The 26,012-nt window shown below is 46.3% G+C and overlaps 1 protein-coding gene across 2 annotated transcripts in view; it reads right to left on the minus strand.

Annotated features, from left to right (window-relative positions):
• The window catches only part of exosc9 (exosome component 9), a 78,239-nt gene extending 52,513 nt beyond the window's left edge, over nucleotides 1-25,726 (minus strand). Inside the window, exons 1-2 of one of the 2 annotated variants that reach the window (XM_041199089.1) lie at nucleotides 25,594-25,726; nucleotides 15,333-15,427 (exon numbers count right to left, since the gene is read on the minus strand). In XM_041199089.1, the coding sequence (XP_041055023.1) occupies nucleotides 15,333-15,427; nucleotides 25,594-25,659 (161 nt within the window). In that variant the 5' untranslated portion in view covers nucleotides 25,660-25,726. Of the gene's footprint in view, nucleotides 1-15,332; nucleotides 15,428-21,975; nucleotides 22,042-25,593 lie in introns of those variants that run through there. The other variant, XM_041199098.1, reaches the window with a different exon arrangement.
• Nucleotides 25,727-26,012: the final 286 nt, after the last annotated feature.

A 26,012-nucleotide genomic window follows, 5' to 3' on the forward strand; every position in this document is an offset into this window, starting at 1 on the left:
CTGCCCACCCCGCTTCAAAAATCCACATGTTGATGGCAGCAACAATATAATTTTAGTTAGTTGCTCCACTGGCAACCATTGTCTGCCGTTTCACAAGTCCTCCTTCAATCCAATGTGGCCTCTCAACCTCTTTGGATTAGCAATACAATTTCATTCTTGGGGGACAGTTTCACTTGACATCTACGCCAGAATTTAATTTTCATTGAACGCTACAAGATAATGGCTTTCTGTGTGGAAATGGCACGGCTGTCGTTGGCCTGATGGCACTTGGCAACCCAGTGGAGAACTGCAAGCAAGCACTCGGGAACAGCTGATACTTTGAGCCATTGCTGTTGACATCCTTTGAGAAGGAAAGGGATTTGGTGGTTGTGCCACAGTGAGTGATTTTGCAGTGACAGCACTTAATGATTTTGCCAAGCTGATGCATCCTCCAGGAATACACTATTTTTGTTTAACTTTTCCTTCCTTGATTATTTTATTCTCTGTTCCCAACAATCCCTGAGTGATGGTTGACCTCTATTATGCTGCAGCCTGTTCCTGGATGTTGCACGTGCTCCTTCTGCCGCCTGCTGGATGTTCCATGCTACTGTGGCCCATACTCGGCTGCCACTTTTTCTCCTGGTCCACACAAAGGTCATTTTTACATACTGCAATTTTATATTTTAAGATTCCAGGGCTCACTCAGACTGCTCTCCCTCCCTATATTTTTATAATAACATGCAATTAGTTTTAATCAGAGTTCTACCGATAATAAAAATTATTTTCAGAGTTTGCTCCTCAGCATGTCGTTGCAGCAGTCACCTTGCCATCTGGTTAGCCTTATGGTAGCGCTTGCCTTCAATAGCATAATGCAAGAGCATCATGGGATTGATTGCATAAGAGCTTCAGACTGGAGATTATAGAGTTAGAAGAACCAACATGGAGGATCTTGTCAAATATTGAACACGTAAATGACAGCCTCTAACATAAGAAACAGGGGCCAGGATTTCCAACAGCACCTCTCCCTCCAGCAGCACCGCCGTACCCTTTTTCAAAGTTGCGCGTGCCCCCAGTTTCATTTTATTCTTCGGCTCATCCGACGCCTCAACAAGAAACTTTTTCTCTTTCTCTCAAGTGCTAAGGAACGCAAGCTCCAACAACTCATCGATACCAACACCCATCTAGAACCCTCCACCCCTGCCCGTCCCTCCGTCCCCAACCCATCTTCCAATCCCAGCCCCAGCCGTGTATTCACTATACCCCCTGACCTTCCCCTCTCCGATGCTGAACGTTCAGTGCTCAGCAAAGGACTTAGTTTCATACCCTTACGCCCTTACCTCAATGAATTTCGGGCTCGGCATGATGCTGAACTCTTCTTCCGCCGTCTTCGTCTCCGGGCTCACTTCTTTGGGCAGAGTCCTCTCCCAGTTCAACGGATCCTTTTATCCATCTCCAATATTTTCCCTCCACCTGGACCCCTCCCTCTGGATTCTTATCTTCTCTTGATCTTTTCATTGAGAACTGTCGGCGCGACATTAGTCGTCTCAATTTCTCTGCTCCTCTCACCCATTCTAACCTGTCTCTCTCTGAACTTACTGCACTCCATTCTCTCAGGTCCAATCCTGACATTGTCATCAAACCCGCTGACAAGGGTGGTGCTGTTGTTGTCTGGCGCACTAACCTCTACCTCGCGGAGGCTGAGTGTCAACTCGCAGACACTTATTGTGTCTCCTACCTCTCCCTGGACCATGACCCCACCACTGAACATCAAGCCATTGTTTCCAGGACTGTCACTGACCTCATCTCCTCTGGGGATCTTCCTCCCACAGCTTCCAACCTGCTAGTCGCCCAACCTCGGACGGCCTGCTTCTATCTCCAACCCAAAATCCACAAACAGAACTGCCCCGGTAGACCGATCGTCTCAGCTTGCTCCTGCCCCACAGAACTAATTTCTCGTTATCTTGACTCCCTTCTCTCTCCCCTTGTCCAGTCCCTTCCCACCTACATCCGTGATTCCTCTGACACTTTACGTCACATCAACAATTTCTAGTTCCCTGGCCCCAACCTCTTCCTCTTCACCATGGACGTCCAATCCCTCTACACCTCCATCCCCCACCAGGATGGTCTGAGGGCCCTTAGCTTCTTCCTCGAACAGAGGCCCGAACAATCCCCATCCACCACTACTCTCCTCCATCTGGCTGAACTTGTTCTCACGCTGAACAATTTCTCCTTCAACTCCTCTCACTTCCTCCAAATAAAAGGTGTGGCTATGGGTACCCGCATGGGCCCCAGCTATGCCTGTCTCTTTATGGGGTATGTGGAACATTCCTTGTTCCAGTCCTACTCCAGCCCCCTTCCACAACTCTTTCTCCGGTACATCGATGATTACTTCGGTGCTGCTTCATGCTCTCGTCGGGACTTAGAAAAATTTATTAATTTTGCTTCCAATCTCCACCCCTCCACCATTTTCACGTGGTCCATCTCTGACACTTCCCTTCCCTTCCTTGACCTCTCTGTCTCAATCTCTGGTGATAGACTGTCCACCAATATCCATTACAAACCCACCGACTCCCACAGCTACCTCGACTACAGCTCCTCACACCCCGCTTCCTGTAAGGACTCCATCCCATTCTCTCAGTTCCTTCGCCTCCGTCGCATCTGTTCCGATGATGCTACCTTCAAAAACAGTTCCTCTGACATGTCCTCCTTCTTCCTTAACCGAGGTTTTCCACCCACGGTCGTTGACAGGGCCCTCAACCGTGTCCGGCCCATCTCCCGCGCATCCGCCCTCACGCCTTCTCCTCCCTCCCAGAAACATGATAGGGTCCCCCTTGTCCTCACTTATCACCCCACCAGCCTCCGTATTCAAAGGATCATCCTCCGCCATTTCCGCCAACTCCAGCATGATGCCACCACCAAACACATCTTCCGTTCACCCCCCCTATCGGCATTCCGTAGGGATCGCTCCCTCCGAGACACCCTGGTCCACTCCTCCATCACCCCCTACTCCTCAACCCCCTCCTATGGCACCACCCCATGCCCATGCAAAAGAAGCAACACCTGCCCCTTCACTTCCTCTCTCCTCACCGTCCAAGGGCCCAAACACTCCTTTCAAGTGAAGCAGCATTTCACTTGCATTTCCCCTAACTTAGTCTACTGCATTCGTTGCTCCCAACGTGGTCTCCTCTACATTGGAGAGACCAAACGTAAACTGGGCGATCGCTTTGCAGAACACCTGCGGTCTGTCCGCAAGAATGACCCAAACCTCCCTGTCACTTGCCATTTTAACACTCCACCCTGCTCTCTTGCCCACATGTCTGTCCTTGGCCTGCTGCATTGTTCCAGTGAAGCCCAATGCAAACTGGAGGAACAACACCTCATCTTCCGACTAGGCACTTTACAGCCTTCCGGACTGAACATTGAATTCAACAACTTTAGGTCTTGAGCTCCCTCCCCCATCCCCACCCCCTTTCTGTTTCCCCCTTCCTTTTTTTTTCCAATAAATTATATAGATTTTTCTTTTCCCACCTATTTCCATTATTTTTAAATATTTTAAAATCTTTTATGCTCTCCCCACCCCCAATAGAGCTATACCTTGAGTGCCCTACCATCCATTCTTAATTAGCACATTCGTTTAGATAATATCACCAACTTTAACACCTATGTGTTCTTTTGTTGTTGACATCTTTTGATGATCTGCTTCTATCACTGCTTGTTTGTCCCTACAACGCCCCACACACACACCCACACACCCACACACCCACACACACACACACACCTTAAACCAGCTTATATTTCAACTCTTTCTTGGACTCGAACTCAAGTTCTGTCGAAGGGTCATGAGGACTCGAAACATCAACTCTTTTCTTCTCCGCTGATGCTGCCAGACCTGCTGAGTTTTTCCAGGTAATTCTGTTTTTGTTTTGGATTTCCAGCATCCGCAGTTTTTTTGTTTTTAGCCAGGATTTCCAGGTGGGCAAGCGGGGGCGGGGCCCGCTCGCCAACGGGTAAAATGATGCGTGATGACATTGGGCAGAACTCATTTCAATTTTCAGGTAGGCGGGGTCTCAGCAAAATCAGCTGTGCGCCTGCCGATCTGTCAATGGCCAATTGAGGCCATTGACAAAGTAGTTAAAGTAATTAATGGACCTGCCTTAAGGTTGGTGGGCAGGCTGGGAACCATGGCGGGCTTAAGAAAAAGCATGAGGTTTCATGTAGGTTTTAAAATTTTTAATAAACGTGTCAATTAAAGTAATGGACATGTCCCAACTCATGTGACAGTGTCACATGAGGGGGCATGTCAGGGAAATTTATATCTTCTGTTTTTAAAATTTTTCACACAGAGCCGATCTCCCTGAGGCAGCACTTAGCGGGCGAAAGAGCGCACTCTCAGCTCAGGGAATCCGCCCCCACCCACCCCCCCCACCCCTTGCAGACATCACACTGGGCGGGCCTTAATTGGTCCCACTCCTAAACATCCCCCCTGATGGGGGTAAAATTCAACCCAGGAGCTGGGGTAAACCATGTGGCCCTTTGCGCCAGGTCCACTATTCACTAAGATCATGACCGAGTTCCTACCTAAGCTCCACCTTTCCCACTATCCCTACATCTCTTAATTTCCTTAGTTCTCAAAAGTCTGTCAACCCCTATCTTGAATATATTCAATGCCTTTGCATCACCACCATCTGGGGTAGAGAATTCCAAACATTCACAACCATTTAGTGAAGAAATTTCTCCTCATTTCAGTCCTAAATTATATATCCTTTATTTGGAGACTGTGAAACCATTTTCTAGATTCCATAACTGGGGAAACATTTTCTTAGCACCTACACTGTTGTCATGCTCACACAAGATAGACTGATGGATTTATGGAGTATAAAAATGGAAAATGGACACTTTATTTTTAAAACAAAATGGAGTTGAGAGATTATCTGGCCCTTTTTTCCCCTCTGTTGGGGGGAATACAGTAAGAAATTATTGAAAGGAAATTACTTAGAATCTCCAGGCAGAGAGTGCCATCAAGTACATTAATAGTTAAGGGTTACCAGATGAACCTTGCACACCTTTAAGGCCTGCAATCAGCAGAAAAGCCCTGGGAACTAGAATGGAGACAGAGGATGAAAACAAATAGATTAAGTGTGCTCTTCAATAGATAAAGGAAGGACAGATGGTCCCAGCTCAGATAGGGGGAGAAGGCTCTGTCTGGGTGAAGGGAGATGTATGTACCTAGAACCAGAGATATCTGTTTAATGTAAACCTATATGCTGACAAGATTGGAATTTTAACAATGTTCTTGTACGTGATCAGTGATGTATAAATAAGCTGTATACTTGTGGTTTGGTAGAGTGCTACCTCAAGCTGCATTGAGGTGGTTCTCTCCTTGCAATTGCTCAAATAAACAATCGTAACCTGTACCTGAGCCTCCTGTGGTTCATTTGTCAAAGCTACGACAACACCTCCAATATACATGAAACCACACAAGGGGCTAGACTTCATGTTTGGACAAGACATTAAAATGCAAATGGACATTTGGGACATATCATTGAGAAGTCATTACGAAGCAACAAACCTTTCCTGTGAATTAATATCTGCCCTGATCCAAATAATTAAAGAAATTAGTTCACAATAGACTTGTAGAATTTCTGGCTTTGGGGTAGAATTCCAAAGAATGGGTGTGGGGAAAAAAACACCATTCTATCACAGTGATATATGAACGGGTGAACACTGGACCCTATCGTGTGTCAATGGCCATATCATCAGAGATTATTTGTGAATACAATGAAAAACAGATAACAGGAACCAGATTTCTGACAAGGGACATTTAATATACACATTTTTCAAGCAGTGGCAGAAAGATCAGACCAGCAAGGGAACACCTAAGATCCATCAGCAGGTAGAGAATTTGGGACGGTCTTTGTCTATTTATTTGAAGAATCAAACCAGGTTTTCATTACAGAGTTCGACTCTATCTCGACTGGAGTGAAGCAAAAGAAATCTGTCACTACAAGCAGTAAACCATTGCAAATCCATCCGCAAATCCCAGATACTAATTTTTCAGTGAACCAAAATGGAATAAGTGGCCTGCAACATTTCAAGACTTCATACTAGAGAAGCAAATGGGACAGTGAATTTTTGGACTTTTAAGACCTAAGTGCATGCTACCTCATTTTGTAATTACAATCTTTTCTAGTGTGTGTGTGTGTCTGAATGGGAGAGTGAGCAGGTGTTGTTGAAAATACATCTGGGTGTTGATTTATAAAAGGATAAATGTTTATGAGAAAATCTGTTATTTGTCAATTCTTAACAGTTGCAGCACTCAGGGGATTAAACCACATTTTCTTTTTTAAATCATCTGTCTTCAGTCAGTCAAGAGGGGGATAATGGGGGAACCATCCTACCATCTCTCCCCTGTCTATAACACTGTCAAAACCCTTAAGAATTTTACACATTTCAATTAAATCACCCCTCATTCTTCTAAACTCCAGGGAATATAGGCCTAGTCCACTCAATCTCTTGTCGTAGGACAATCCCCTCACCCCAGGAACTAGTGCAGTAAACCTTCCTTGAGGGCAAGTATGTCTTTCCTTAGGTGAGGTCGTCAAAACTGCACGCAATACTCCAGGTGTGTTCTCATCAACGCCCTGCACAATTATACTCCAATCCCTTTGTAACAAAGGCTAATATACTATTTTCCTGCCTAATTGTTTGCTGTACTTGCATGTTAACATTCTGTGATTCATGTATATAGAAACCCAGATCCCTCCAAATGTAAACATCTTCCAATCTCTCACCATTCAAAGAATATTCTGCTTTTTTACATTTCCTACCAAAGATAATTTCACTCTTCACCACATTGCACTCCATCTGCCATATTCTTGCTCACTCACCCTATCTGTCTACATCCCACTGCAGCTGCTTTGCATTCTCCTTACCACTTACTTTCCAACTTAACTTTATTTTGTCAGCAAACTTGAATACATTGCACTCATTACATACATATCATTCTCATTTAAATCATCAATAGAGATTGTAAATAGCTGAGTCTCAAGTACTGATCCTTGTGGTACCCCACTAATTATAGCCTGCCAATTCAAAAAAGTCACATTTATTCCTACAGTGTTTTCTATCCTCTAACCAATCTTCAGTCCATGCTGATATATTACCCAGTCCCATGAGTCCTAATTTTTTGTAATAACCTTGTGTTGCACCTTACTGAATGCTTTTCGAAAATCCAAAACAACCACATCCACTGGATGTTATCCACCCTCAAAAATCTAACAGATTTTTCAAATGTGATTTTCTTTTTATGTTGACTCTGTTTACTCATATGATCTTCAAAAGTAGACTCATGGGCGCATGTCCGCGCCAGTCAACAAAAATCCAACTACACTAATCCCATTTTCCTGGAGGCTATGGCAATGCAAGTGAATATCTAAATACTTCTTAAATGTTACGAGAGTTTCTGACTCAACCACCCTTTCAGGCAGTGAGTTCCAGAATCCCACCAGCCTCTGAAAAAATTTCTCCTCAACTCCCCTCTTAGCCTTCTACCCCTTACCTTAAATTTATACCCCCTTGTTATTGACTCTTCTACCCATAATGGAAAAAGTGCCTTCTTATCCATCCTATCTATGTCCCTCATAATCTTATACACTCCATCAGGTCCCCTCTCAACCTTCGCTAGTTCAAGGAAAACAACTCCAGCCTATCCAATCTTTCCTCATAGATCAGACCTCCCAGTCCAGGCAGCATCCTGCTTAATCTCCTCTGCACCTTCTCCAGTGCAAACATATCCTTCCTATAATGTGGTGACCAGAAATTCATGCAGTTTTCCAGTTGTGGCCTAACCAGCGTTTTATACAGTTCCAGCATAACTCCCCTGCTCTTGTATTCTACACCTCGGCTAATAAAGGCAATTATCCCAAATGCCTTCTTAATCACCCTATCTGCCTGCCCTGCTACCTTCAGGGATCTGTGGATATGCACACTAAGTTCCCCCTGATCTTCAGTACTTTCCAGGGTCCTACCATTCATAGTGTAATCTCCAGACATATCTTAACTAAATAGAATATGGACCCTTGCTTTTATTTTACCTTTACTCCTTCTTGAGTAGATGCTGGATCCTCTAGATGCTGCTGACTGCCTGTCCCAGGGTCCTCCTCTCGCACTCTCCTTTAGGTGCTGCTGACTGCTTGTCCCAGGGTCTTCCTCTCGCACTCTGCTCTAGGTGCTGCTGACTGCCTGTCCCAGGGTCCTCCTCTCGCACTCTCCTTTAGGTGCTGCTGACTGCTTGTCCCAGGGTCTTCCTCTCGCACTCTCCTCTAGGTGCTGATGATTGCCTGTCCCAGGGACCTCCTCTCGCACTCTCCTCTAGGTGTTGCTAACTGTCTGTTCCAGGGTCCTTCTCTCACACTCTCTAGTACTTTGTTACCTTATCCCTAACAATAGGTTCTAGCATTTTGCCTACTAATGTTAGGCTAAGTTTGGCTAACTGGCCAACAGCTCCCGTTTTCTCTCTTCCTCATTTCTTAAATAGCAGGGTTACGTTTATTACCTTTCAATCCTTAGAAACCATTTTAGAATCTTAGGAATTCTGGAGGATCAAACTCAATGCACTCACTATCTCTGCAGCTACTCCTTTTAAAACATTAGGATGCAAGTGGTCAGGTCCAGCAGATTTGTCCCCAGTTAGGCCTATTAATTTCTCCAGTACCATTTCTTTACTTATACTGATTTCTTTTGGTTCCCCAATAATTCAGGAATTTAAGTATCTTCATGGTAGAAGTCAAAAAATGTTTAATATCTCTGCTATTACTGATTCCTCAATATAATTAATATCTCTGCCACTAAATGTGAGCAGATATAATGTTTTTGCCCATTTTGAGTGTCTACTTGTCTGTAAACAAAATATCTCAAAAACTAATGGATAGATTTCAATGAAATATGATGCACGCCCAAGGAAGAGCTAATCAGTTTTGCCGAAGATCTGGATTTTTAAAATTATTTATTCATGGGATGCGGGCGTCACTGGCTAGGCCAGCATTTATTGCCCATCTATAATTGAGAAGGTGGTGGTGTACTGCCTTCTTGAACCGCTGCACCATTAGTTGTAGGAACACTCACGGTGCCATTTCAGGATTTTGACCCAGCGACAGTGAGGGAATGGCGATATGGTCCCGAGTCAGCATGATGTGTGAATGGGAGGGTAACTTGCAGGTGGTGATGTTCCCATGCATCTGCTGCCCTTGTCTTTCTAGGAGGTAGAGGTTGCGAGTTTTGAAGGTGTTGTCACCTGCAGTGCATCTTGTAGATGGTATGCAATGCTGCCACTGTGTGTTGGTGAAGGGAGCGAATGCTGAAGCTGGTGGATGGGGTGCCAATCAAGCAGGCTGTTTTGTCCTGGATCGTGGCGAGTTCTTGAGTGTCATGGGAGCTACACTCATCAAGGCAAGTGGAGAGTATTCCATCACACTCCTGACTTGCGCCTTGTAGGTGGTGGACAAGCTTTGAGGAGTCAGGAGGCAAGTTACTCTCTGCAGAATTCCCAGCCACTGACCTGCTCTTGTAGCCACAGTACTTATATGGCTGGTCCAGTTTAGTTTCTGGTCAATGATAACCCCCAGGATATTGATAGTGGAGAGTTCAGCAATGGGAATGCCATTGAAAGTCAAGGGCTGATGATAAGATTTTCTCTTGATGGAGATGGTCATTGCCTGGCTCTAGTGTGTTACTTGCCACTTAGCCCAATCCTGAATACCTCCAGGTCTTGCTGCATATGGACACAGACTGCTCTAGTGTCTGAGGAGTAGCAAATGGTGCTGAACATTGTGCAATCATCCGTGAACATCCCCACTTCTGATCTTATGATGGAGGGAAGGCCATTGATGAAACAGCTGAAGGTGGTTGGACCTAGGACACCACCCTGAGGAAATTCTGCAGCCATGTCCCAGGACTGAAGTGATTGACCTCCAACAACCACAATCATTTTCCTTTGTGCTGGGTATGACTCCAACTAGTGGAGAGTTTTCCCCAGATACCCACTGACTCCAGTTTTGCTAGGGCTCCTTGATGCCACACTTGGTCAAATGATTCCTTGATGTCAAGGGCAGTGACTCACATTTCACCTCTGGAATTCAGCACTTTTGACAATGTTTGGACCAAGGTTGTAATGAGATCAGGAGCTCAGTGACCCTGGCAGAACCCAAACTGAATGTCACGAAATAGAGATAATTTAAGTAAGTTATATCGGTAGTTGTAGATGTTAGGAATAAGTTTCAGCTTTAAAGTTTAAGTTTGATTTGTATTTCTGTATGTGTGTTAAGAAAGGTCAAATTGAATTTTAATTTCACTTTAAAAAGGTGCTTGCATTTCTAATGAGAGCTTATGACTTGAGATGTTAAGCAAACACAAGGGTAGAAGAATTGGGCTGTTGCCTAGCAACATGGGCCTAGAGAGGCAGGTCCCTCCCACAGACACACACAAAAAAGCTAGAAATAGCAGTTTGTTTAGGAAGCTGTTGGAGTTCAGCTGGTTTTGAAGATAGCTGCTAGCGGAGCACCCTAGAAGGGGACAGATAGCCAGTCCCAAGCTAAAGAAAAACCCCAAAAACCCAGGGGAGTGGAAGAGGGGAAAGGCCAAAGCAGTCTTCTAGTCAAAGGAACGACAGGAGCCTGGGAGATGTCCTGTTAATGAAGTTAATAGTGAGAGGCAGAGAGAAAGGCTCCAAGCTTCAGATTGAAAGAGGCAAAAGCTGCAGAAAGCAGATTTAAAGTGAGAACAGCTTGCAAGAGGCAAGAAGGTCCAAAGAGACAACTGAAGGTCTGTAACTCTTTGCTATGGGCACGAGAAGCAACAGTACTGTTGACAACTGAGTCGGTGAGAGAGAGTGCATGGAAGACAGCTTGAACACATGTGGTGACCCAGGGGAGAGGAACATCAGAAGGAGAGTTCAAAACCCTGGAGGTGAACCCTTGTTGAAGGTGTCTGAGAGAAAGCATTGGTTTGGGAGAAGATTCCAAGGTGAGGTCTTAGAGAGTGGAGATTGGAAACCCTAGTGTGAAAGATGGAGGGGAGCAAGACTGATTGGCTCTCAGTGTGACAAGCACCTGGGGGGAGTTGAGGAGAGATCCACAGCATCTGGCTGAGGTGACAACTGTCACTTGCTTTCGGAGTGGTGTGTGTCTGACCACAAGTAGCCATAGGTGTACACAGACTGTGTACTTACCATGAACATTAAACTATAAGATAGCATTTATAACTTGTGTTATCCTTACAAATTTGTATATATCTGTGAAGGTATAGTTGTGGGTGAAGGAGTATTATAATATAGTTCATCTTTTCTTGTTTAATGAATGTTTTATTCTTTTGTTAAAAGTTCATCAACTGACTCCTGTGGCTCTGTTCAGTAGCTACTCTCCACATATCTAAACAAACAAACAAAACTTAGGATCTATCAAGCCGGGTTCCACTCTGACATCAGGCTTGTCCAGGGGTAACCTCAACTGGGGATCAAAACACTGAGTGTCAGTGAGCAGTTTATTGCTGTGTAAGTGCCATCTGATAGCACTGTTGATGACACATTCCATCACTTTGCTGATGATTGAGAGTAGACTGATGAGGCAGTAAACGGCCAGCTTGGATTTTTCCTTTTTGTTGACAGAACATATCTGGGCAATTTTGTACATTACCGGTTATATGCCAGTCTTGTAGCTGCACTGGAACAGTTTGGCTAGTGTCACGGAGCTATTAATGTATATAATATTTTAAAAATATTTTTCTCTTAAAATAGAGGTTTGGTCTGCGGGTATGTCTTAATTGGATTAAAACCAGCTAGTCTGGGTGCTTTGATATGTAATAGTTTTGATATGTAAGAGATAGCGTGCATTTGCATTTTTTGAATAAAGCATTCAAGAAGTGGGGTGAAAATTGAAGCCTTTCTAGCAACTACAAAGCAATATGTTTATATTATTATTATATTAAATTGGACTATGAAAAGGGTTTCATTGTTAAAAGATAAAGTTCAAAGAGACTGGTGAGACAATGAGAATTTGAATTCAATCAGTGATGGTAGGTATAGCTTTAGTAGTTTTTAGGTGTGCAGGCAGAGGCAATGTGAGATCAAAAGGCAGCTGCAGGCCTCCAACTGGCTCCACAGTGAAAAGAACCTTATTTTGAATTTGTAAGGTGAAAATGCTTTGCCTGGTGTTTGGTTAAGTCTCTGGGTTGCTTTTGCCTTAATGGAGATTAATTTGGGAATTCGTTAAAAGTTATGATAGTTGTAATTTGTAGCCATGTGTACACATATTTTAACTTGTGTAAATTAATAAAATGTTTCACTTAGTTTAATGTAAAACCTCGAGAACTAGTGGTCGCATCTCAAACATAACACTTAAAATTATTGGTTATGACAGTTGTTTAGTTTCCCTCTGGGATTTTAAAATAACTCTGCTTTACCAAATGCATTGGTCATAACACTAGGGGCACAAGTTCTGGAGAACAAGTCTTCAGTACTATTGCCGGAATGTTGTCAGGGCCCATCAGGCTGGCATCTGTGATGCTGGGGACCTCAGGTGGAGACCAAGATGGATCATCCACTCGACACTTCAGGCTGCCGATGGCTGCAAATGCTTCAGACTTCTCCTTTGCATTGATATGCTAGGTTCCCAAAGCCTTGAGAATGAAGATATTTGTGGAACCTCCTCCTTCTGTTGTTTAGTTGTCCACATTCACAACTGGCTGTGACAGGACTGCAGAGTTTAGATCTGATCCATTGATTGTGGGATTGCTTAGCTCTGTCTATCGCATGCTGCTTCTGCTGTTTGGCATGCAATTCGTCCTATGTTGTCACCAGGTTGACAGCTCATTTTTAGGTGTGCCTATTGCTGTATTTCTGCTCCTGGCATGCCCTCCTGCACTCTTCATTGAGCCAAGGTTGATCCCCTGATTTGATGGTAATGGTAGAGTAGGCGATATGCTGGGCCATGAGGTTACAGGTTGTGGGTTGTATATAATTTTGCTAATGCCGATAGCCCACAGGGCCTCATGGATGCAGTTTTGAGTTGCTAGATCTGTTCAAAGTCAATCCCAGTTAGCACAGTGAAACGCAACATAAGGGAAGGTATCCTTAATATGATGACGGGAATTCATCTTCCCGAGAGCTGTGTGGCAGTCACTCCTACCAATGCTGTAATGGATAGATACATCTGCAACAGGTAGACTGGGGAGGACAAGGTCAAGTAGGTTTTTCCTCTTGTTGTTTCCCTCACCATCTGCCAAAAGACACACTCTAGCAGCTATGTCCTCTAGGACTTGGCCAGCTTGGTCAGTATTGGTGCTACCGAGCCACTCTTTGGATGGGGGACTTCAATGTCCATCGCTGAGTACATTCTGTGCCCCTGGCACCCTCAGTGCTTCCTCCAAGTGGCATTCAACATGGAGTAGTACTGATTCATTAACCGAGGGAGGAAGGTAGGTAGTAAACAGCAGGAGGTTTTCTTGCCCATGTTTGACCTGATACCATGAGGCTTCATGGGGTCCAGAGTCAATATTGAGGATTCCCAGTGACACTCCCTCCCAACTGTATAACACTGTGCCGCAACCTCTGCTGGGTCTGTCCTGTTGGTGGGACAGGACATACCCAGGGATGGTGATGGGACATTGTCAGTAAGATATGTTTCCGTGAGTATGATTATGTCAAGCTGTTGCTTGACTAGCCTGTGGGACAACTTTCTCAATTTTTGCACAAGCCCCCAGATGTTAGTAAGGAGACTTTGCAGGGTCGACATAGCTAGTTTTGCCACTGTCGTTTCAGGTGCCTAGGTCAATGCCAGGTGATCTATCCAGTTTCATTCCTTTTTGCAGAATCTGTAGCAGTTTGATACAACTGAGTGGCTTGCTCAGCCATTTCAGTGGGTATTTAATAGTCAACCACAATACTGTGGATCTGGAGTCAAATGTAGGCCAGACCAGGTAAAGACAGCAGATTTCTTTCCCTAAAGGACATAAAAAACCCATCTGGTTCACTTACGATAATTGACAATGGTTACCATTAGACAAGCTTTTTTTTTTACATTCCAGATTTTGTTAATGGAATTGAAAATTTCCCCAGCTGCCATTGTGGGATCTGAACCCACGTCCCCAAAGCTTCAGCCTGGGCCTCTGGATTACTAGTCCAGTGACATTACCACTAGTTATTGCCTCCCCGGATCCTGGAATTTTTAAAAGATCCGTTACCATTAGGAGTAAGGACAAATAGACTTTTTTCAAAGAGTGTTGTTGGTTGTTTTATTTAGAATCCTGTTGATTGCTTTAGAATGTTGTGGATATTCTCAGCTGCTATGGTGGAATTTGTCACAGTTGTCAGCATGTGAGCAGAGTTTTCAGAACAGGTTGTTGGATATGGATTAGTCTGAAGCCTCTTCAGTGAGATGGAATAGTTATAGAGCATCAACCTGACAGGGAAAAGCCTCAAGGAAAAGTTGCGTAACTGTAATAATGTTGAGTTAGCACAGCATGGCTGTGCTCTTCAGTTATTTCATCTGTCTCTGCCTCTAATAGGCCCATGTCTACTTTCACTAATCTCTTTCTATTTTTAAACCTTTGGAAATGGTTACAACCTGTTTTTATGTCTCTTGCTAGTCAATCTCATATTCTCGTTTCTCTTTCCATTTAATTTCCTCAGCCTCCTCTGCTGAATTCTAAAGCTCTACCAGTCTTCAGGTTTACTATTTTTTTTAAACAATACTATAAGCTTTTTCCTTTGATCTAATATTATCTTTAACTTGTGTTAGCCAAGGTTGGATCGTGTTTTCTGTGGGGGTTTTTGTGCCTTATAGCAATGTATATTTGCTTCAAATTATGCTGTAATTCTTTAATTGCTTGCCTCCAGTAGTGGATGAGCAGAAATTTCCTCCAATTAAATATTGGGAAGGCTGACACCATTGCTTTCAGCCCCCACTCCAAACTCCACATTTCTAGGCTGCAAGCCGTTTTTGTTCTTTCTTCTAAATACCACCCGCACTCCCATTCTCTAATCTCCCCAGACTATGGCTCTCTTTTGACAATAAGACAGATGGCTGACTTGCCCAAGGCTTCTGCTGGCAACACTCAGCTGATGGGAACAGTACCCTATCTCCTTCCCTCCCTCTACTCAGTTCCTCCCCAGTCTAATACAGCTAGCTGGTGAAAAAGGTTGGGAAAGAAAAACTCAAAACTTGGTTGCCCAATACCACAGCACTCCAACACTCAACTAAAAGCTCAGGTTTGATGCATCAAAAAATAACAAATGTCACAAAAAAATTTTCAGACCGTGTGAAGTGATGAACTACAGCTAAGTTCGAACAGATTTAATTTACCTTGTTTTACCCAGTTCCACAATGCAAGATCCATATTCAGTTCCAAATGTTATCTTGATATTTCTATAGTCATATGTCTGTCTTCCATCAAGACGCTGTTGATTAAAAATACAAGGTACATTTAAGTCACATTTAAGACAAAACTGCTTTAGTTTGTGGCAGTTCTACAACAAAGTTCCATCCATGTTCATGATGGGTTATGGCTTAAATTTGACAGCATATTTATACTTCTTTGAACAGAAAAACAGAATTCATCCCCCTACCAAAATATCAGAAAACTGTTAAAGCAAAAAAGAAAGTCCTCAATTTTACCATAGTTGCTGATTAAAATAGAAGGAATGGTATCTCTCAATGTTACTAAGAGTTGGGTTAGCCCCATTTTTGTAGCACAGGTTCGCGATTCATGATCTGTCTGAACTTGTTCAGATCGAGGTGGACAACATGTAAATGTCACGTACCACCTCATCTGAATGTTCTCAGCGTCAGCCAAAATGGCTCCCACACTGCTGTCTACTCCTGAATGCTGCCTGCAGCCACTGTGTACAGCAGGAGGGCCATGCAGCAGTGTTTGCATAGCCGCCTGTTCTTCTTAAAGGCAGGCTGCATCATAAAGGGAAGCTTCATAAAGCTGCAAGGTAATATATTGGCATGGATTGAGAATTGTTTAACAGACAGGAAACGGAGTAGGAATAAATGGGTCTTTTTCAGAGTAGCAGGCAGTGACTAGTGGGGTGCCGCAGGGATCAGTGCTTTGGCCCCAGCTATTCACAATATATATATAAATGATTTGGATGAGGGAACCAAATGTAATATTTCCAAGTTTGCTGATGATCCAAAACTAGATGGGAATGCAAGTGCTGAAGAGGGTGTTAAGAGGCTTCAAGACGATTTAGACAAGTTGAGTCAGTGGGCAAATACCCCCGTTATGCTGCATCTGCCAAGTAAGTGTAAAGTTATTCACTTCGATAGGAGAAACAGAATGACAGAGTATTATTTAAATGGTAATAGATTGGGAAATGTTGATGTATGAAGGGGCCTGAGTGTCCTTGTCCACCAATCACTAAAAGCAAGCATGCAGATGCAGCAAGCAGTTAGGAGGGCAAATGGTATGTTGGCCTTCATTGCAAGAGTACTTGAATACAGGAGGAAGGATGTCTTACTGAAGCTGTACAGGTCCTTGGGGGGACACACCTGCAGTACTGTGTTTTTGTCTCCTGCCCTAAGAAAGGATATACTTGCCATAGAGGGAGCGCAGCGAAGATTCACCAGACTGATTCCTGGGATGGCAGGATTGTTGAATGAGGAGATATTGATTCGACTAGGCCTGTATTCACTGGAATTTAGAAGAATGAGGGATTTCATTGAAATGTATAAAATTCTGACAAGGCTGAACAGACTGGATGCAGGGGTGGTGTTTCCTCTGGCTGCAGGTGTTTAGAATAAGGGGTCACAGTCTCAGGGTAGGCCATTTAGGACTGAAATGATGAGAAATTTCTTCACTCAGAGGGTGGTGAACATGTGGAAATCTCTAACAGAGAAGAATATATTTAAGAAGGAAATAGATAGATTTCTAGACTCTAAAGGCGTCAAGGGGTATGGTGAGAGTGCAGCAGTATGGAGTTGAGATAGAGGATCAGCCATGATCATACTGAATGGCGGAGCAGGCCTGAAGGGCCAAATGATCTACCCCGTTCCAATTTTCTACATTATTGTAAAGTGAGGACCAGGGAAGACTGAAGGATCCAGAGTGATGGGTGCAGCGCTGAGGTGTTCACGGTGGAGATGGGCAGGAGGAAAAATGCCATGGGCCAGGAGATCCTCAAGGGAAACCAAGAATGGGAATGGGTACAGGTGACCAGGAAGGTCAATCACTGGAGTCTCGACCCAAGGTCTGGCTGTTGTACCACAAGAAATCTAATAACTTCACGTGGGTGGTCAACGTCAATGAATGCACCTTCATATGACATCTTCCACCCACCACAACACCAATCTCTCATGCTGTTCAATGCAACACAGCACAATCAGTCACCCAGTAGTTTTCACTCGCACTCAGCAGTCATGCCTAATATCCAGATACTCCTCACCCTTACATACCTTTCAATGCTGTCAGCCTCACACAGACCTCTTGCTGCCTCTCCATCTATTCAGCTATGACATCACCTAAAATAGTGCAACCACTGGCATCCTCTCTCTTGCAGCACAAAGTGACACACAATAGAAGAGAGCAGAGTAGAGCAGAGCTGGTGGGGGGACAAGGATGCCCGCATCACCTGAGCCTGACAAAGGAAATGGTTCTCAGCAACATGTGCTGGCTGTGGTAGAGCTATGGCATCCGACATCAATGAAAATTTTGAGGATGACAGTATGTTTCTACCATATACCCCATCTCAACTCCCAGCACATCCTCATCCTGCTATGTGACATGATAACCAAGCTGCTGGTGGTGGGACCATGGACCTTTTGCTACCCGCCCCACACCCCTTCCCACATGCTGACCTGATTTTCTATTTTCAGACACCCAAGATCTGCCACCTGCCCAGCCTCAGGAGGAGGAAAGGGAACAGCAGCACAGCACTAATGAATAAGTCTCATCACGTGATCTGACACTTGAAGCCATCAGCTCAAATACTGGAAAGTGATACTGAGATCAGCAAGTGGTGAACCATCTGGAAAAGAGTGGCTTGCACCCAGGGTACAGGTAAAGGATGGTTTAGTTGCCAACTCACTGGAGGGCACTCTTACAAGATAGTGCAGGTGGGAATGAACACCAAGATGCTAGGCACATCGGCTGGCCTACCAACAGCCTCCTGATACTGCCAAGGAGCATGGAGGAGTCCGGTTCCAACATGGCAGAAGGTAACATGCAAAGATTGCCTTTTCCACAGTCGCTGCTTCATCTCCCAGTTGTGTTGCAAATCCAGAGGTACTGGCACCGCTACCACCCTACATGTTGTAGCCTTTGTATGGACAGATCACCTACTCCTCTGGCCCCCAGATGACACATTCCTGTGTGCTCTTATCCTAGCAAAACCCCTTGCAGGAAACAGCCAGTGAGAGAACAATGTGAAGCTTCCAAAGTAGTGCCACAAGAGGCAATTTCTCACCCATTACTTTTAATATAAAAAATATCGTAATGATCTGCTTGTGTATACTACTACTTTCTCCTAATTGTCCTAATCCAAATATCTCAGCAGCACAGCTGGCGGTATGCAACTTTTGCTGAGTATCAGCATTTTTACCTCAGAGCCAGAAATTCATAACTTCAAGAGACTCAAGTACAAAACGTAGGCTGACACTTTAGCGTAGTACTCAGAAAATGTTGTATTGTCAGATATGCCATCTTTCAGATGAGATGTTAAAGCAAGGTGCTGCCTGCCCTCATAGATGTCCATGCAAGATCCCATGGCATTGTACAGAAGCTGTACAACTTATTTGGAAGAGGTAAAGATAGCATAAGGATTGTGATTCAGAAACACGAGTTCAAATCCTAGCATGAGAGCAGAGGAATTTCAATTCCATTAATTAAATGAAATCTAGAATTAAAAAGCTAACATCAGTAATGGTGACCATGAAACTATCAGATTGTCACAAAAACCCTACTGGTTCACTGTGTCCCTGAGGGAAGGAAATCTTCCATCCTTACCCAATCTGGCCTACATGTGACTCCAGATCCACAGCAATGTGGCTGAATCCTAAGTACCCTTTGAAACGACCTAGCAAGCCACTCGAGAACTACCATTTCCTCAAGAGCAATTAAGTGGGCAACCAATGCTGGCCTTACCAGCAATACCCACATACCATGAATGTATAAAGTGCACAGAGAATACTCTCTGATGTCCTGGTAATATTTATCCCTAAACCAATATCATTAGAACAAATTATCCAGACATTTATCTCATTGCTGTCTGTGGCAACTTGCTGTGAGTGAATGGTTGCCGTATTTTTCTATATCACATCAGTGACAATACATCAAAAGTAGTTTGTTGGTGATGAAGTGCTTTATCATGCTGTGTAAATTACTTTCTTTCAATGCATTACACATTAATTAGATCAGACCAATTCATTCCAAAGTTCTCGGAAACTGTAAAAGTGCACTTCTGGACACATTTGTATGTGGGGGCACATGTTAACACCCTTGTTCAAAAAAAAAGGGAAAAAGGATAAACCTGGCAGTCACTTGGACAGGCATGGACTAATGAAAGAGAACCAGCACAGGGCAAATCATATTTGACCAACATAATTTTGAGTTTTTTGATGATGTAACAGTCAGGTTCAATGAGGGTAGCAAAGCTGACGTTGCATATGAGGACTTTCAAAAAATGTTTCATGAAGTACCACATAGTAGACTAGTTAGCAAAATTGAATCCAAGGGTTAAGGGGGACAATTGTAGTATGGATACAAAATAGATTAAGGGACAGAAAACAGACAGTTACGGAGGATGGCTACTTTTTGGACTAGAGGTGGGTTTTACAGAAGAGCTCCCAAGGTTCAGAGGACCACTGTTCTTTTTGATATACATTAATGAATTGGACTGGGGTTAGAGGCACAATTTCAAAACTTGCAGATGGCACAAAACTTCCAAGTGTAATAAATAGTGAGGAAGATAGCAGTCGACCTCAAGGAGGCATAGACGGGCAGATGGAATGGGTGGACGCTGGCAGATGAAATTTAACACACAAAAGCACGAGGTGATACCTTTTGGTAGAAAGAGGACGGATAATGCAAGCTAATTGATACATTTTTAAAGGGGGCGGAAGAAGAGAGACAGACCTGGGACATTTGTGCACAAGTCTTTGTAGGTGGCGAGACAGGTTAACAGAGTTAATAAAGCAAATGCGATCTTGGAATTTACAAATAGAGGTATAAAAGCCAGGAAGTTATGCTAACCCTACATAAAGCACTAGTTTGGAAAAAAAAGTGGGGCAAAGAGAGGACGAGTAGGACTCACTGGCTTGCTCTTTGAAAAAGCTGGCATAATCTCATTGGGCCAAATAGCCTCGTTTGTGATTTGCAATTTTATTTTTAAGGCAATAGAAATATTCCCAAACCTAGCAATCCCAATCCCATCTTCATCCTCACCCCACTTTAACTGGTTTTCAAATATGACAACTAGTCACACTTCAAAATCCCACTTATGTACAATTTCAAAAGTTAACCAGTCATTTATCTCAGCTGCCATATTTAACTATAAAAGCGACAGTGACTACACTGCAAAATTAATTAATGGATTGTGAACCACTCTGGGGCATCCAGAGGATGTTATACAAGTGCAGGTTCTTTGTTTCTTGAAACAACAATTAACAGAGCTTCAGAATGAGGAGACTGCCTCTGAAATCTCCCAGGCTTCTTCAGGGATAAGTCACATGAACTGTGGAAAACTCCATGATATGATCTGGGATTTAATGGAACCACCAGAATGGACATGATGGCAGGGATGCCTTGGAGAATCAGGCCGGGGTGGGGGTTACCCGCTTCCAATTGCTGGTGTTGGGAAAACTGTCCCCAAATTAGTTTGAAGCGGGATGGGAAAATGAGAATCCCACTCGTTTGTGGTGGGATGTCAATTAGGCTCAATAGTAAACCACTTAAAGCCAATTACACGATCCCAGCAGAAATTAACGGTGACTCAAACCTTATTGAGTTTGCCAGCAGCCTACCAGAAAGGTCTTTCATTGATCATGTGGGAGGCCCAATACCGGCCAGTTAGGTGCCTGGTTGCACTTATATTGCATTAGGCCTGTCGCACAGAGCGATGCTGGGTGCCCACTGGTTCTCCAACCAATGAGAGGGGTCTCCTGTCACAGGAATTAAATTCCACCCATGGTGCAGTTCCAATTGCTAAAATCATCCAGAAAAGTTCCATGTTAAGGACTTCTGGTTTAGCTAAGTGATGTGTGGATTCAGGGTAATTTTTGGAAAATTATAAGATATAGTTGAAAGGTAGAAAAGAACAACAGGTATCTATCTCTGTATTGGAAGAGTTATTTTGGCATGGGGAAGCAGAGTGGGTTGCTCCAGTCAGTGGCTTCATATTGGAACCACCTACTATATCTGATTTACACCAATGGCTTTCTTTCAGGAACTCAATACAAAATGGTCAAATTCACAGATGATACTAACCCAGTTTCAGAGCCCTCCCCTAAGAGGGCACTACAACTGAGCCCCCTGCTGACATGAGTCACTGGTTACAAAGCCCTCCACTAACACCAGGCACTGACTCCAAGCCCTCCAATCACACTGGGCACTGGTTAAGAGCCACATTACAACACCCCCACGACACATTGGGCACTGGTACATAGTCCACTCCCTCACATTGGGCACTGGTGCAACACCCTTTCTTGCACAGGGCATTGGCACACAGCTTCTGCTCACATTGGGCACAAAATCCTGCCACAGAGACGGCAGCGGCACAGGCACTGCACCACCACAGTTCCTGCTTACTTTGTACCCTGGTTCAGAGCTTCAGCTCACACTGAGGGGAGCCCTCCCCCAATGCACAGGCACAGTGTATCCCTCCCCTCACTGGCATTGGCTCAGGGATTCCCGGGCACAAGCACAGAGCCGGCTCATGTTTCATCAATAAAAACTGGTCACGGCAGATTCCGCAGAGAATTAAAAGCGGAATCAGAGCTCGATCCGCACCTGTTTCTCGATGATAGCCTGGAGGATGAACTGCCTCTCACAGTTGGAGAGCGAAGTTTCCCTCATTTACAAATGGCAGCAACCTCGAGATTTACTAGAAAATATCAGAGCGGCACGTCTATGACATCCTCACCCTGAGACCGGAAGCTGGAAACACGTGACAGCTTCCAGTGCCAGAGTGAGCAGCAGCTGAAGTGCCATACCTGCTGAGTTTTTCCAGCTATTTCTGTTCTCTTTTTGTTCTGCAGCTACTGGGATTGGGGCTGGAGGAGCTTGGGGTGGGGCTGGAGGAGCTGGAGCTGGAGGAACTGGGGCAGGGGTTGGAGCTGCTGCTGAAGGAGCTGGGGCTGGAGGAGCTGGGTTTGGGGCTGGAGGAGCTGGGTCAGGGGTTGGGGCTGCTGGAGGGGCAGGGGCAGGAGGGGCTGGGGCAGGGGTAGGGGCTGCTGCGAGAGGAGCTGGGGCTAGAGGAGCTAGGGCTGGGGCAGGAGGGGCTGGGGCAGGAGGGGCTGGGGCAGGAGGGGCTGGGGCAGGAGGGGCTGGGGCAGGAGGGGCTGGGGCAGGAGGGGCTGGGGCAGGAGGGGCTGGGGCAGGAGGGGCTGGGGCAGGAGGGGCTGGGGCAGGAGGGGCTGGGGCAGGAGGGGCCGGGGCAGGAGGGGCCGGGGCAGGAGGGGCTGGTTTTGGGTTTGGAGGAGCTGGGCCAGGGGCTGGAGGAGCTGGGGCTGCAGGATCTGGGGCTGTCTGAGGTGGTGGGCAGCGGCTGGAGGGACTGGGGCTGTCTGAGGTAGTGGTCAGCGGCTGCAGGAGCTGGGTTTGGGGTTGAAGGAGCTGGGCGAGGGGGAGCTGGGGTTTGGGCTTCAGGAGCTGGGGCAGGGGCTGGAGGAGCTGGGGCTGGTGGAGTTGGGGCTGGGGCTGGTGGAGCTGGGGCCGCAGGCGCTGAGGCTGCAGGTTCCGGGGTTGCAGGGGCAGGGCTGGATGGGCTGCTGGAGCTGGCGGAGCTGGCGCTGGAGGAGCAGGAGCTGGGTCTGAGGCTGGAGGAGCTGGAGCTGGGGCTCTCTGAGATAGTGGGCAGGGTCTGGGGCTGTCAGAGTTAGGGGGCAGGGGCTGGAGGTGCTGGGGCTGTATGAGGTATTGGGCAGGGGCTGGGGATGGTGCTGCCTGAGGTAGAGGGCAGGGGCTGGGGCTGTCTGAGATCATGGGCAGGGGCTGTTTCATGAAGTACCACATAGTAGGCTTGTTAGCAATATTGAATCTAATGGGTTACGAGGGACAATTATTGTATGGATACAAAATAGATTAAGGGATAGAAAACAGCCAGGGGCTGGGGCAGGAGGGGCTGGGGGAGCTGGGCCAGGGGGAACAGGGTTGGGGCTGGAGGAGCTGGGGCTGGAGGAGCTGGGGCTGGAGGAGCTGGGGCTGGAGGAGCTGGGCTTGGGGCTAGAGGAGCTGGGCTTGGGGCTAGAGGAGCTGGGCTTGGGGCTAGAGGAGCTGGGCTTGGGGCTAGAGGAGCTGGGGTTGGGGCTTCTGGGGCTGAGGCTGGAGGAGCTGGGGCTGCAGGATCTGGGGCTGGGACTGCAGGATCTGGGGTGGGAGGAGGTGGGGCTGGATGAGCTGGGGCTGAGACTGGAGGAGCTGGGTTTGGGGCTGGAGGGGCTGGGGCTTCCTGAGGTCGTGGGCAGGAGCTGGAGGTGCTGGGGCAGTCTGAGGTAGTGGGCTGGGGCAGGGGCTGTCTGAGGTAGTGGGCAGAGGCTGGAGGAGTTGTGGCTGGGGTTGTCTGAGATAGTGGGCAGGGGCAGGCGGTGCTGGGGCTGTCTGAGGTAGTGGGCAGTGGCTGGTGCTGTCTGAGGTAGTGGGCAGGCTGGAGGAGTTGGAGCTGGGGGTGTCTGTGATCGTGGGCTGGGGCTGTCTGTAATGGGCAGGTGTTGGACGAGCTGGGGCTGTCTCAGATATTGGGCAGGGGTAAGGGCTGTCTGAGGTAGTGGGCCGGGGCTGTCTGAGGTAGTGGGCAGAGGCTGGAGGACTTGTGGCTGGGGCTGTCTGAGGTAGTGGGCAGGGGCTGGCGGAGCTGGGGCTGTCTGAGGTAGTGGGCAGGGGTGGGACTAGCTGGGGCTGGAGGAGCTAGGGCTGTCTGAGGTAGTGGGCAGAGGCTGCTGGGGCTGTCTGAGCTAGTGGGCAGGGACTGGAGGGGCTGGAGCTGGGGCTCTCAGATAATGGGCAGGGGCTGGAGGAGCTGGGGCTGTCTGAGGTACTGGGCAGGGGCTGGGGATGGTGCTGTCTGAGGTAGTGGGCAGGGGCTGGGGCTGTCTGAGATCCTGGGCAGGGGCTGGGGCTGTTTCATGTATTGAGTTCCTGAATCAAAGCCATTGATGTAAATCAAAAATAGTAGGTGCTTCCAATATGAAGCCACTCACTGGAGCAACCCACTCTGATTCCACAGCCCAAAATAACTCTTCCAATACAAAGACTTGTGCACAAATGTCCCACATAGTAGGCTAGTTAGCAAAATTGAATCCACTGGGTAATGAGGGACAATTATTGTATGGATACAAAATAGATTAAGGGATAGAAAACAGGCAGTTGTGGAAAACGCCTACTTTTCAGACTAGAGGTGGGTTTTACAGAAGCGCTCCCAAGGACCACTGTTCTTTTTGATATACATTAATGAATTGGACTGTGGATAGAGGCACAATTTCAAAACTTGCAGATGGCACAAAACTTCCAAGTGTAATAAATAGTGAGGAAGATAGCAGTTGACCTCAAGGAGGCATAGACAGGCAGATGGAATGGATGGACGCTGGCAGATGAAATTTAATACACAAAAGCACGAGGTGATACCTTTTGATAGAAAGAGGACGGAAAATGCAAGCTAATTGATACATTTTTAAAGGGGGCGGAAGAAGAAAGACAGACCTGGGACATTTCTGCACAAGTCTTTGTATTGGAAGTGTTATTTTGGCATGGGGAATCAGAGTGGGTTGCTCCAGTCAGTGGCTTCATATTGGAACCACCTACTATACCTGATTTACACCAATGGCTTTGATTCAGGAACTCAATACAAAATGGCCAAATTCACAGATGGTACTAACCCAGTTTCAGAGCCCTCCCCTCAGAGGGCACTACAACTGAGCCCCCTGCTGAAATGAGTCACTGCTTACAAAGCCCTCCACTAACACCAGGCACTGACTCCAAGCCCTCCAACCACACTAGGCACTGGTTAAGAACCACATTACAACACCCCCCACGTCACATTGGGCATTGGTACATAGTCCGCTCCCTCACTTGGGGACTGGTGCAACACCCTCTCTTACACTGGGCACTGGCACAGGGCATTGACACACAGCTTCTGCTCACATTGGGCACAAAGTCCTGCCACACAGATGGTACTGGCACAGGCACTGCACCACCCCAGTTCCTGCTTACTTTGTACCCTGGTTCAGAGCCTCAGCTCACACTGAGGGGAGCCCTCCCCCAATGCACAGGCACAGTGTATCCCTCCCCTCACTGGCATTGACTCAGGGATCCCCGGGCACAAGCACAGAGCCGGCTCATGTTTCATCAATAAAAACTGGTCACGGCAGATTCCGCAGAGAATTAAAAGTTGATTCAGAGCTCGATCCGCACCTGTTTCTCGACGATAGCCTGGAGGATGAACTGCTTCTCACAGTTAGAGAGCGGAGTTTCCCTCATTTCCAAACGGCAGCAACCTCGAGATTTACTAGAAAATACCGGAGCGGCGCGTCTATGACATCATCACGCTGCGACCGGAAGCTGGAAACACGTGATAGCTTCTAGTGCAAGAGCTGAAGTGCCATACCTGCTCAGTTTTTCCAGCTATTTCTGTTCTGCAGCTACTGGGAATGGGGCAGGAGGGGCTGCGGCATGAGGAGCTTGGTTTGGGGCTGGAGGGGCTGGGGCAGGAGGGGTTGGGGCTGCAGGAGCTGGAGTTGGAGGGGTTGGGGCAGGAGGAGCTGGGGCTGGAGGAGCTGGGGCTAGAGGGGCTGGGTTTGGGGCAGATGGGGCTGGGTTTGGGGCAGGAGGGG

Source organism: Carcharodon carcharias, chromosome 1, assembly GCF_017639515.1.
Source record: "Carcharodon carcharias isolate sCarCar2 chromosome 1, sCarCar2.pri, whole genome shotgun sequence".
In the NCBI taxonomy this organism is placed as follows: Eukaryota; Metazoa; Chordata; class Chondrichthyes; order Lamniformes; family Lamnidae; genus Carcharodon; species Carcharodon carcharias.